A 13,916-nucleotide genomic window follows, 5' to 3' on the forward strand; every position below is an offset into this window, starting at 1 on the left:
GGAGATGTTGGACAGTGAAAGACTGCCCCTTCGAGTATTTTCAATAATTTTTATACACTCATCAAAGGGGGCAGTCCCCCCAAAAGGATGATAAAACATGGCTCTAGACCATATTTTTTAAAACATAAATTTGATATATTCCTCAGCTTTCTAGGTAAAGAAAAAAGGTGATGACTGAATTATTTAGCCCAACATACCTAGTATAGAATCAGGCATTATTTCCTATTAAGACCTGTTCAGATTTGAATGAAAACTCTGAACTCTTTTGTCAGAAAATGCATACATACTTATACTCATACCATTTTCATTCAGTTTTATCATCTTTTGAAGCCTACCCATTGTTCTATCCATGCTTTTGTACTGAGAAGAACAATTGTTCTACTAATTTGTTTTTCCCATTGACTATGTAGCCAGTGTTTACATGTTAAAAGAAAGAATGCACATGTCATCTTAAATTACCTATAAAACATTAATTAATTAAAATGGTACTACTATTATTCAAATAACAACCCCAACAATATTCAAGAAGATTGCCCTAGACACTTAGTGGGACATTAGAATTTTCCCTGACTCTGTTGGTTGCTTTAGAGAGAGTTCCTTTTCACTTTTGGATCTAGTAAGCAACATATTCCCTTGATGAAATATCTCCTATAAACCAGATATTTTTTAGTGTGTTTTATATATATGACCTTATTTGACTCTTGAAGAATTTTATTGGGTAGGTATATTCAGTGGGCATCAGTAGTTCCCTTCACACATGATTAAATTGAGGCTTAGATACTTTGAGGTGATCTGGCCAAAATCACAGACACTAAGTGAGAGAGCTAGCCTGGGAAGCTCAGACGGCCCATGGCTTTGATCTTTGTTCTTTCCAAGGTGTCCAGTGATTGAGGGAAGGCCCATACAACCTTATCTCCTGAATCGGGAATGCTATGAAATGAGGAGAATGGAGACTAAGTGGGCTAATTGCTGTTATGGCCTGTTTTTTAGGAAGAAGAAGGAAGGAAGGAAAGAAGGAAGAAAGAGGGGGGTAGGGAGGGGGGAAGGGAGGGTGGGAGAGAGAGAAAGAAAGAAATGCACTTAAATCCTACACAACAGCAGCTGTCCATGGTTATTTGTCTGTGCTGTGAGTCCCAGAGCAAGCATTTATGGAAATGAATCTGTGTTTCAGCAGCAAAATAAAATGGAGAATCTAGGCATACCTCAGGAGAAAGGTATGGGGAGAGTTTATCTGGGGAGTAGGCTACATGTGAGAGGTCTCAGGAGCTATAGTAGAAGAAAAATCCATCTCAGCTCATAGACCGTGGGTAAATCTTCAAAATGTGCCCCAATACTCATGAAATAATTAATGCTTTGCTAAAGGAAAAAAAATGATTTAAAAATATGGAAAATGTACTTCTCAGATGAATCATTGGGGCAAGAACCTTTTTCAGTTTCACTGACACACAAGGAGTTAACCTACAGCACCAACAGTAGACCTAACCCAGTAAAATAAATAAATGCTGCTCAGTTTGTTAAGTTCTGTCTTGTAAAATTCCTCAAATGATGTATGTAAGCTCATATATAAAATTACATTATCCATTAAAAATGTTTCAGCATGGTAAAGATGGCATTATTCAATAATATATGTTATTATTTTTCTAAACAATTATATTAACTTTTGCTTTGAATATTTTTAAACCTAGGGTTTATCTGTTATAGATTTAATGACTACCCTAAATAGAAAATGGGGAGATTCAGAGTTCTAACCCAAATGACTGACTCTTGTGGATCTTTCAGTCTTCACAGGAAGTAGAGAGGTGGGTTATCACATTCCACCATGCTTTGGAGCATGTGTTGTAGGGTCAGGCAAAGTAGAATAGATTTAAGATGGGATTAGTTCATACCACGCTGAATTTAGGAGAGTTAGTCTTTCTCAGTTTCAGTTTCCCCATCCTTTTTGGATGACAGAAAGGCCTACCTAAAATGTCTCTTTAAAAGATTAGATAACTCAACAAAATTTTTCACAATGATGCCCTGACCATAAAGCATATTCAGTAAATAGATATCATTGGCATTTTGCAGGAGTAGAACCTCTAAAGGAGGTTCACATTGTAGATTCATTATTTTTCCTTTTGTCTATGTGTTACTTTTTTCGAAAGCAGTATAAAAATACCACAAGTAATTCAAGTAAAAAATGGCCTAAATTACTCATCACTTAATGAGATTAATGTTTTTCTTTAATCTATGTATATTTCTAATAGAAATATAATTTTCATAAATTTCATAGTTTTATATATTAGAAGTCAGCATTATATCACAGGAGCTTATGTTTTGTTCAGTTTCCTTTTTCTTATACCATTTGTTCTCTCCCCTGATGAACTGGGTTATCATTCTTTGCTAAGGAGATATGCACAGGTAGAGAACATAGTTTTATTTCAAAAAATTAGGACTATATACATGTTTTAGTAACTTGTTTTCTCACTTACCAGTGTGTAGTAGGCATGCCTCTCATACACACACCTCTAGAAATAAAAGCTCCACATCCTAAGGGTGTGTGCATAGGGTTGTTCATGCAGTATTGTTTGTGGTTTCTGGACAACTGAAAACATCCCAAGTACTTATTGGTGGAAGGATGAGGAATGGACGAAAGCATGTCCATATTCCGGACCAGTATGTGGCTATTTAAAATAGATATAGAAAGAGCTCCTTTTGTAGATATTTATACTTTTTTTTTGAGTTGGAAAAGAAGGCGGGAGTTATTGAATCCAATGCCCTCATTTTACAGATGGGAAATGGACCCCTATAGCCATCTGACCAACGTTGATCCTTGAAAGATCCAGAATGCAAGCCTGACTTAGTCTGCTCATCCCATGGCCTCCCACTCCTGACATGTCGGCTCTGAAGTTCACAGTGGGTGGATGGTCAGCTATTGAGGGGTCTGAATATGCGTTTGCAAGCGTGCATTAGGGAGGCTTTTAGTATGACTTGGACAGTGGGAGTTTAATAGTGCATTTACCGTACTGGTGAGCATATAACATGAAAACTGCATTCGGTGGTTTTCAGTTATAGGACATAGTTAGTGTCACCCGTTGTCGAGCAATTATTCCCTGACTGATTTTCCTGGAGAAGGTCAGAGCCCCACATTACTTTGCTCTGCCCCACTGTGGCAGGATCCTGAATATTTAATCTCATTGCTCTGATGAGACGGGCTTATGGTGGCAGCTTCCAGGGGAGCCCGTACAGTGTGCTCCTCCTCAGACTGCTGTTTGGAAATGAGCCCTTCAGGCATGCTCAAGGACATGCAGAAGGCACAGAGGAGTCAAAGACCTTCTTTTCCTCCGGCTAGTCAAAACTGAAACTAGGATTGTGATGCAAAGTCTGAAAGAAGCATTTTCAGCGTGATCTCATATTTTGCTTAATGTTAAGTCAAGGCAAGAGTGTATAGTTCAGAGAGGATGGTGGCAGTTGTATTTCATGAGTGTTACATTGCTTTGTTTTCCATAGTGGCGTGCTCACTGAATCTGAAATTGGCCTGTCCCTGCAGCTCCAGTGGTTGTCATGCTCGGATGTAGGTGATTATTATCTCTAGGACTAGGATAAGCCTTGCTTTTTAGGCATTTGACCATGGCCATAGTTTGGTTATAAAAGCATCCATGGAAACTTAAGCAGGAACTTTGCAAAAGCAATTATTCACACTAAAAATAATCATAATCTGGTGTAAGTTAGTACTGAGTAATTATGTTTCTGTGGTCGCCGAATGCCATTGCATCTCATATTTCTAGCTGTTTATGTAAGGGAGGAACTCCTTTTTGTTGTCGTTGTTGAACAAATCAAAAATATTTCAGTAATCACCATTATTTCTTACAGTCTTTAGATTAGGTCTTTGTTTACTTGTGTTTGATTTTAAACTCTTCTTTGATTTTTTAAAATTTGCATCTTTTGAAAAACCTACCTGTTTTATGACAAGTAGTATAAGGCAGTTCAGTCTTGAATGAAAAGTAGGGCAAAGCCATTTATAACTGAGACCGTGTGACAAAAGCCTTGTAGGTCACCTCTCCATCAGGGGTTCCATCCATATTCAGCTATAACTGTCACTTCTACACAGATGGCTTCTAAGTGTGACCTTCAATCTTGACCTTTGTACTGAATGCTAGATCAGCATTTCTAAATGCCCAGTATGTACCCTAACATCATCTGAAACCTACTTCCTCACATCTGCCTGGTAAGTGATAGAAACTCAGGTAAGACTGTCCTAAATGAGCCCAGCATTTGTTTATGTTAGTTGGGGATTACGGGAAGGCTAACATATTTATTACTTCCTTCCATTTTTTTCAATTATATGTTGCCCTTCACTTAGTTACTCCAGACCCCAAACTATCTTTTCTGACATCTCACTTTGCAAGAGAAGGAGGCGGAAAGTCCTGTGGCCCTCCCTTACAAAACAAACCAGACCAGCCAACCTCACTGGTTGGAGTTTGGCTGACTCATAATTATATTAACCAAATCGTTAATATGCTAATCAAAATAGAAAGGCTGATCTTCCAAAAATGTGGTAGAGGAGGAAAGAACAGTAATGTGCTGAATGCTAAAGTTTGAATCATGGATGTGGCCTGTTTTTAAATACACTGGCCATTCTGGGAAAATGGTGTAAAAAGGCTGTGTCACCAAGCCTATGTGTGCCCATTAGAGTCAAATAGACACCACAGGACTGCTTGTGGCTGATGGCTTTTCTGAAGCCAAATGAGCAACCTGATTGCTTTAAACCTTTCTATCCATTGCCTTTGATATAATCGAAAATGGGGCTTCCTTGACGTTTGTGTTTTGTTTTGAAATGGAAGCCTGGGGCTGCTTTACCGAGACCACATCCCAACCTCAGAGTAACTGCAGGTAGATTTAGACTGAACTGTCTGATGGATTATTGGAACCTTTATAGATCCATAGTTTTATCATCTTTAAATTTCAATTTGCCTTTTCCTTGACTTTGCGTTCCAAAAAGGTAATTGGCTTTGGTTGCTTAGATTATCAAAATTCTGCATTTTTGAGAATGCAGGGGATACTAAATTTCTAAGACTCTCTACCACATACTCCTGGATTCTGTATCTTTATGTTGAAGGTGGGGACCATGAAATCTGTATATTAAACAGGAATTCTAGGTGGTTCCAATGTAAATAGGCCCCAACCCCTACATTGAAGAAAACAGGGTAGGAGTGTAGATAAAAGTGATATGGATAAGTTCTAGGGATCTCAGTAAAGAAAAAATATATATATTACATATATATGAGCACTGTAAAATTGCTGTATTTTGTAAGATCTTGTTTTAATACTGCCAATAACCACAAGAGATTGCAAGGCTGCCTCATACCCAAGTAAAATGGGTCTGAGTAAATTACTCGATATTTAATTCCAGGACGAAATTAGAACACCATTCCTTATTCTATAGGCCTCGTCAAAAAGTGGCAAAAATAATAATGAATCACAAAGAAAATAAGGAAAATAAGCTAATGTAAATTCTTTAAGGACACAGTTTTCAGCCTCATTCTGTGGAAGAATGGGCCTTGGGACATGCCAGGTCCTCTTTTTTTTTTTTTTTTTTTTTTTAAATCTGGGCATAAATCTGGGCCTGAGAAGGCGGCAGCTTTCCTCCTGATGGCCCTCAGTTTGCTGTCCTTCAAAGTACCACATGCTGACACAGAGCTCATTTCTATACCCACAATCTCAGCCTTATCTCTACTTGTAAGATTCTTCAATATATTTTTATTTTCTTTTAAGGAATATGCATTCATTTGACTCTGACTCTCGGGGCTCTCCATCAGCAACACGCATCTGTTCCCAGCTCCCATAACAATAATAATAAGGCTTTTACATAGGGAGCCAGGTGGGTAGAACCCCACTGAAGGAGCCCACAGCTCTAGCTAGCACATATTTCCAATGGACCATTTCCCTAAAATATGCGCTTAGGTCATAAACACTTTTTACTTATCTCTGAACACTCATGTTGGAAAAACTGTGACTCTTCCTCTTAAAAACAAAGCAAAGCAAAAAAAAAAAAAATAGCTAGAATTTCATCTTCTGGAAAACATTTCACTTCTTCAGCCCTCCTATTTTTCAAAAACACTTGTAATTTATAGTAATGGATCTAGTCACATGTAAATATTTGTATTAATGATACATATTATTTGCTTGTTGTTTGTGTATTTATTTGACAGAGAGACAGAGAGATAGCAAGAGAAGGAACACAAGCAGGGGGAGTGGGAGAGGGAGAAGCAGGCTTCCCACTGAGCGGGAAGCCTGATGTGGGGCTCGATCCCAGGATCCTGGGACCATGACCTGAGCTGAAAGCATAATGATACATCATTTTTGATCAATAGTTTGGGTCTCATTGTATGAGGCCATTAAGTTGTGGTAGAATACCTGAAAAATTGCATTATCTAGGTATTATCTAGAATGCTAATTAGATGGTTTTTGGTTACTTAAACCCAGGCACACGAGAGAGAGACTTCTCGAGCCAGTAAGTTAAAGTTTGACTTGCTTTGTATTCACAAAGCTATTTCTAAACTTGATGCAAAAGAGCATGTTGGCATGTTCCTTATTTATTGAAGTAGGTGAATAGTGATGTTTCTGGAATAATAATGGACCTGGCATTGGGACATTCCTCTCTAATGGACGCTAGCTAGTCTGATATTTTATCAAGACCCACTTTCAAAACCTGTGACTTTGCCGCAAGGCTCTGCTCTGCTTCTCTCTGCAGCCCCATGGTGAGCTATTTTTAAGCTGCACATGTTTAATTTTGCAACTTGTGACAATCGGAAAAGCATAACAATGTCTATTCCCACTGAGGCATACAGAACACACCAAGATCTATTGAGAGGAACAGAATTTGGGGGAAAACTCTATTGTGGCAAGTCTTCTCAGCAATCACTGAGTTCTGTCTTCCTTGAAGGAAGGCCAGCCCTCTTCCCTTAATCTGTCCTGCTTATTTTTCCATTTTAAGGAGCAAAAGGTGACCCAAGCATATTTAAGACTTGCTTTACTTGGACTTCTCAAAAAGATGTGGTCAAAAAAAAAAAAATCATCCAAAATGCAATGAGGAGAAATACATCTTAAAAGGAACCTGCACTTTCATGTTCTTCAGTAACTTACTTAACAAGACTAGTGGTTGCTTGTGGAATCATCCCTCATAGAACTTTTGCTTCATACCACATGGTATGCCAGTTTGTCTTTACATTAAATTTAGCCGTAACTTTACTGCAAGAAATGGTAGCAGCCTCTGTACCATGTGCTGAAGTGCTAAGTAGTTTGTTCCTCTGTAAAACCTTTGAGCCTTTGTGAGCTGCTGTAAAGTTCACCCACATTTCTCTGTGAATGACAGTGGCATTGGGCAAGCATTTCTGAAACATTAAGGACATTTGTTATTTTTGAACTTGTAAATTTGATTATTGATATTATTGGAGGTAATGACGATACTAGTCAAATTCGCTGATAATTAAGGGCATTTTTCTTTTTTATTTTCTAATACTCTGTAGCCTTTTCTATTTATTGTCTTAATTTTGTTTTGTTTTCCTAAGGATAGCTTTAAGCAACAATATTTCTCCTACACACCTCCCAACAATAAATAGATACAGGCAATGGGCTCCCCAACAAAAATTAGCGATTTGTGATTACGTTCCCTAGAGAAAAGATTGATTATGTTGAGGCTCTGGGCTTCCACATCAAAATTGAAACTTTACAGAGGGCTGATTTCAAGAAAGTTCCCCAACGAAATGAACAGCAGAATATTGACAGACTGTCCAGGAGCTATAGAAAGATGATACCCATGCATGTACTCGAGGTGTCCACATGGCTCATGCTCACACCTCCTTCAAATCTTTGCTTAAATGTCACCTCAGTGAAGAGTTTTCTAATGACCCTGATTTACCACCACTGCTGTCCCCTCCCTCCATTCAGCATAGTCCATTCTTGCCACATTTTATTGACTCTTTTTCCGCATTATAAGTTCCATGAATCACTGGTTTTGTCTGTTTGGTTTACTTGTGTATATTCAGAACAGTAAAGTAAAGTAAAATAGTAATGCCTAGTAGATGCTAGAATGGTCTTTATTAAAATTTTTATTTATTTAATTTTGAAGTAAACTTTTCTTTTGAGATAATTGTAGATGCACATGCAATTATAAGAAATTACCCAGAGATCCCAAGGTAAAGCATCCAGTTTCCTCTAGTGATAACATCTTTTGGAAACCATAATAGGATATCACAACTAGAATATTGACAATGATACAGTCAGAATAGGGAACATTTCCATCATATTGCTCTTTAATAGCTACATCTACTTCCATGTGTTCCCTTACTATTATCTTAATCCTTGGTGTCCACTAATCTGGCCTCTCTCTATACTTTTGTCATTTTAGGAATGTTACATAAATGGAATCATGCAGTATGTAACCTTTTAAGGTAGGCTTTTTTCACTCAGCATAATTCCCTTGAGATTCATCCAAGTTGTGTATATAAGAGGTTCATTTTACTGCTGTGTAGTATTCCATAGAATGGAAGCCTCCTGGTTTGTTTGCCATTTGCCTCTTGAAGGGCATCTAGGTTGTTTCCAGTTCAGGGTATTATAAGTGGAAATACTGTAAGGATTTACATCAGTGATTTTGCCTGAGTATAGATTTTCATTTCCTTGGAATAAATGCTCAGGAGTGCAATTGCTGAGTTATATGGTTGGCACATTTTAGAATTTTAAAGAACTATCAGACCATTCTTCAGAATGGCTATACCATCTTTCATTTCTACCAGCAATATGTGAAAGTTCCAGTTTCTCTGCCTATTTGCCAGCCTTGTCTTACCATTATTTTTTCATTTTACCTATTGTGGTAGATGTGCCATGATGCCGCATTATAGTTTTATTTTGCATGTCAGTAGTGACTGAGGAGATTGAAAATCTTTGCACTTGCTTATATACCCTTTGTATGGATCTTCCTCAACCTATGGTGGGTTCTATCCCATCCTAAGTTGAAAATATGGTAAGTCAAAAATGCATTTACTATATCTAACTTACTGAACATTCTAGCTTAGCCTAGCCTGCCTTAAACTTGCTCAGAATACTTATATTAGCATTCAGTTGTTGTATAATAGCGTACTCTAGTGTTCTCTATTTAGAGTAAAATGTTGACCGTATCATGCAGTTTATCGAGCATGGTATTGGACCTGAGAAACAAGATGGCTCTATGGATATGGAATAGTTGTTTAAGTGTATTGGTTGCTTACACCAGTGATTGTGTGGCTAACTGGGAGCTGTGGCTGCCCAGTATCACAAGAGAGTGTTTCACTGCATGTCACTGGCCCAGATCAAAGGTCAAAATTTGAAGTAGAGTTTTTGCTGGGTACAAATCACTTTGCACCACTGTAAAATCAAAGAATAGTAATTTAGGGACCATCTCTATATCCTTTTTCCGTGAAATGTCTCTGTTTGTCTTTTGTTCCTGTTCACTTGGATTGTGTGCTTTTTACTGTTGAGTTCTGAAAGTTCTTCATATATTCTAGATATTAGTCCTTTGTCAGATGTGTGGTTTGCAAATATTTGTGCCTATCCCTGGCTTATCTTTTCATTCTTTCAGCAGGGTTTTTGATGAGTGAGTTTTTAAATTTGATGACATTCAACTTACCATTTTCTGCTTAAAAAAATTATTTACTTATTTGATAGAGAGCACAAGCAGGAAGATCAGCTGGCAGAGGGAGAGGGAAAAGCAGGCTCCCCACTGAGCAGAGAGCCTGATGTGATACCAGAAAGCTGGTATCGTGACCTGAGGTGAAGGCAGACACTTCAGTCTCTGAGGCCCTCCAGGCACCCCTCATTTTCTGCTTTAGAAATAATACCACAGGTGTGAAGTCTTAGAAATCTGGCTCAATATCTTGAAAAATTTCTATTTTTCCCCTTAAACTTGTATAGTTTTACATTTAAGTATGTGATTTAGTGAGAGCTAATATTTATATAAAATATGAGACCTTGATTAAAGTTCAATTTTTGCTTGAAGATGTCTAATTGTAAGCTTGTATTTGTTGAAGGGTTGTTTCCTTCATTGACTTGATCTTCGCATTTTTTGTCAAAAATCACTTGTGCATAATTGTGTGGATCTATTTCTAGGCTTTCTATTCTGTTCCATTGAACTATGTGTCCATCTCTCTACCATTAGGACACAGTCTTGATTACTTAGCTATATACCTCTTGAAATCAGGTAGAATGATTTCAAGACTTACTCTACTTTTCAAAATCATTTTAGCTATTCAGGTTCCTTTGTCCTTTCACACACACACACAATCTTGTCTATATTTTAAAAAATCTGATTGTGATTTTGAGATTGAAATTTTTGGACTTACATTAAACCTGGACATCAGTTTGGGGAGAATTGGCATCTTTACTAAATTGAGTCTCCCAATATATGAACATACTATGTCTCTCCATTTATTTAAATATTCTTTTATTTTTGTATCTGAGTGCAATATCATTTTCAGAATATCTGAAATAACTGCAATATCATTTTCAGAATACAAGTTTTGCACATTTTTTGTTAGATTTATACCTAAATATTCATTTTTGAGCAATTATCAATGGCATTGTTTTTTAAATTTCAGTGTCCATAGGTTTTTTTTGCTAATACAATTGATTTCTCTGTAGTATGATTCAGTGTCTAGCTAGTGTCCTATGACCTTGTTAAACTCACTAATTCTAGGAGTTTTGTTGTTGTTGTTGTTGTTGTAGATTCTTTGGTATTTTCTCTCCTTTCCTGTCTAGGAATAGTGCCAGGAATAGACTAGATCCAAACTCCTTACCCTGGCTCTATGGCCCTACATACTTGTAGGCTCTGTCTAGTAGCCCTGTCTATCTACATGAAATTTTCTTTTATAAGTCTCTCTGGGCTCAATATGCTTCAGTGGCCAATCCCTCTTTCTATTCCTTTAGGATACTGAAATCTTTCCCAGCTTGGGGTCTTTGTACAAACTTCACTTCACTTGATGTGTTCCTTCCCCTAAGCATTTCATGGTTGATCATTGGGTCCTTGTCTTTCTTAGAGATGCCTCTCCTGACCTCTCATGTTCTATTCTACCAATCTAGTTTCATAGTCTCCCTAACTCTTACCCACATGTGATATTTTCTTTTCTTTCCTTTTTTTTTTTTTTTGCTAAAATGATTTTTATACTGAGGTCTCAGTGCCATGAATACTATATAATTTAAGTAGAAATGATGTACTGAGCACTCGTTATGTTCCACACATGGTTCTAGTGCCAGAGTTGTGTCTTTCTCCATTACTGCTCTATTCCAGCCCTAGAACCACACATGGAAAGTGATGGGTGCTCAGTACATCATTTCTACATAAATGAATGAAAGTGTTGGACTTAATGTCATCTCTGTCATATCTTATTTTACTCTTCAACAAATAAATATATTACCTAAGTCCCCATTTTATAAATAAGAGAATGAGGCTTTAGAATAATTAGTCCAATTATGGAACTACAATAGTGTTTCTTCTGCCTATTTCAAACTTGACATCATTATTCCTGCAAATATGTATGAGCAAGGACTTCAAAATTAATGTTGTTAAACTTTATGTATGAAATTGTTTTTATCTGAGACACTTTCAGTAGATGTTTTCAAAATTCCTAGAAAGTATGTTTCATTATCCCATTCAAATGGTTATGCTGTAGTGTCTGGGAATATGGGAACATTCTAGAAAGAGTGAGTTACTCCTCAGTCTGTTTAAGTTTATGATTCTAGGAGTACTTCTTTCTTTATTGTAAAAGAACATCATTTCATGCATAATACTGTTGGAAAATATTAGTTTCATCTAGGATTGTTAAACCTGTCAGGGGAAAAAATAATAACAAAAAAGACTTGTCTAGGTATTTAAATACAGAGGATGCACATTCTATGTATATTAAATCTTGTGGAGATAATATTTATATTTATACAAAACAAGCAGAAACAAATAAACACCCTGGGAATATAAACTAGAGCATAGACAAATCCTAGAAACTGCCCTAGGCACTCAAGAATAAAAACAACAAAACCTCTGTACCTTCAAAGACAATGAGCCTGTAGTTTTCTGGCTTTCATTTCACTTCCTACCTCTACAACCTACCTTGAATGGAAGAATACTTTGTGAAAACTGCACTCTCCCACTTGTTCTCACCATTAATTCAAAATAAGCTGGTCGGTAGGGAGCTAGCAAGTTGCACATTGTCTTTTAGAAATATGGAGAAACTGAGTCAGCTCTTTCTCTTAGGTTAATGCAGGAAATTAGTTTTGGAGCCCAGTTGCCTGGAGGCAAAGTACTGTGGCTTAAGAGTTGTGGCTTCCAGGCTACTGTATTTTGAACGAGACCGATTTTTTATTTTATTTTTATTATTTTTTTTAATTTCCAAATACTTGAACCTGGACAGTGCCGAAAACATATCCAAATTTAGAAACAGCTTCTTTTCCATTTCTGTGCCTATGAAATAGAATGTATTTATCTGTGACAAAACAGCCTTGACTCCATTTGGTGGTAAATCTTCATCTGTTTGTTTAGAATCAGGGTCAGCTCCTCAGATGTGCCTTTTTTTACCATTTAGGCTTTCTGAATCTGATTAACACTGTATCAGGGAATTGTCTGATGTCTGACCTTGAACAGCATGCTATTCTACATCCCTTTTTTTGGGGGGGGGAGTAAGAATCATTTTGTATAGCTTTAGACCCTGATATTCTTTCCCTGCAGGCTTGATTGCATTAGCAGTCTCTTTTTTTATTGGTGCCCATAGGGTTTCAGCCCCAGTGACCTGTCATCTGTCCCCTCACCTGCTTACATGCTGATTCATTGATGAGCTGGCATCACAGTCCCCGCCTCCCTGTGAATGGTCGGTGAGGTTGCAATTGCTCCTGGAGAGGGGCTGCTGAGCTGAACCACAGTGGGTTACTACAAGTGGGAGCCGGCAGCCAATCTATTGCCACAGAAGAACTTGGTGACCATCCTGAGAAGCAACCCTTTTTCCCCACCCTGTTACTGTTCTATCCGTATCTGGCTTTTCTAGCTTTTTAAAGGAATTTCTGATTCAGACACTCCCAGCTAATTCCACAGGAGTTGTAAGGCAGCCTGTGACATAAACTGAGACAGAAGTTTCCCCTCAGAGATTGTCTTTTTTTTTTTTCTTTCTTTTCTTTTCTTTTTTTTTTTTTTTTATTGGCAAAGACTCCTGGCTCTCACCAGAGGAATACCTTGTTGCTTAAGATGAGTGGCTGTAGAAAGCGGTGTAAACGTGAAATACTGAAATTTGCCCAGTACCTTCTCAGACTATTAACAGGTTCTCTTCATACAGGTAATGACTTTTTTTTTTTTTTTTTAAATAAAAGAGGCTGGTTAGAGCATGGGAATGAAACGGAGTAAGAATATTTCACTATTTCTTTGTTGTGTTTATTTTTAATGTTGTCAATAAAATATAGTTGTGTTTGCTGAGATTCACATTTCTAAAAATGTGTGCAGTGCAGCTCTAATTTGGGGCAAGAACTGGATTCCGTGGATGTATCTTTTGTGTCTTTTTGGCAGTGTTGCTGTTAAATGTGCCTCAATCTCAGGAAGCCGTGTCTGCAGACTAGAAAGATTTTTTTTTTTTTAAATGCATGCTTGTGTGAGGGGTTTCCTCCTCTCTCCTGTTTTGCTACAGATTGTTGGAAAATCACTTATCTGTTGTCCTCTTGCAGGTATTTAGAAATTCTCTAGAACTCTTGGATTATTATAATGCATAGATGATTTCTAGTAGTTGATCACAGAGCTGGGGCCATGAAAGAGTTAAGGCCATTTCTTTTAAATTTCTCAGTTTCTGGCAAAATGTGAGCAAAATGTGAAAACAGCTAAAGAGTAAAATGTCCACGAGAGGTTTGGTATTTATTTCATTGCAGTTATTTCGATG

The 13,916-nt window shown here is 37.4% G+C and overlaps 1 protein-coding gene across 3 annotated transcripts in view; it reads left to right on the forward strand.

The window, feature by feature from the left end:
• The window catches only part of KCNIP4 (potassium voltage-gated channel interacting protein 4), a 1,119,538-nt gene that overhangs the window by 227,862 nt on the left and 877,760 nt on the right, over positions 1-13,916 (forward strand). The window contains exon 1 of one of the 3 annotated variants that reach the window (XM_032854173.1): positions 12,631-13,325. The exons of the other annotated variants lie outside the window; for them this stretch is intronic. Coding sequence (XP_032710064.1) covers positions 13,238-13,325 — 88 coding nt within the window. The 5' untranslated portion in view covers positions 12,631-13,237. Of the gene's footprint in view, positions 1-12,630; positions 13,326-13,916 lie in introns of those variants that run through there. 3 annotated transcript variants of the gene reach the window in all.

This window comes from Lontra canadensis, unplaced genomic scaffold (genome assembly GCF_010015895.1).
Source record: "Lontra canadensis isolate GAN:19392208 unplaced genomic scaffold, GSC_riverotter_1.0 scaffold1, whole genome shotgun sequence".
Taxonomy (NCBI): domain Eukaryota; kingdom Metazoa; phylum Chordata; class Mammalia; order Carnivora; family Mustelidae; genus Lontra; species Lontra canadensis.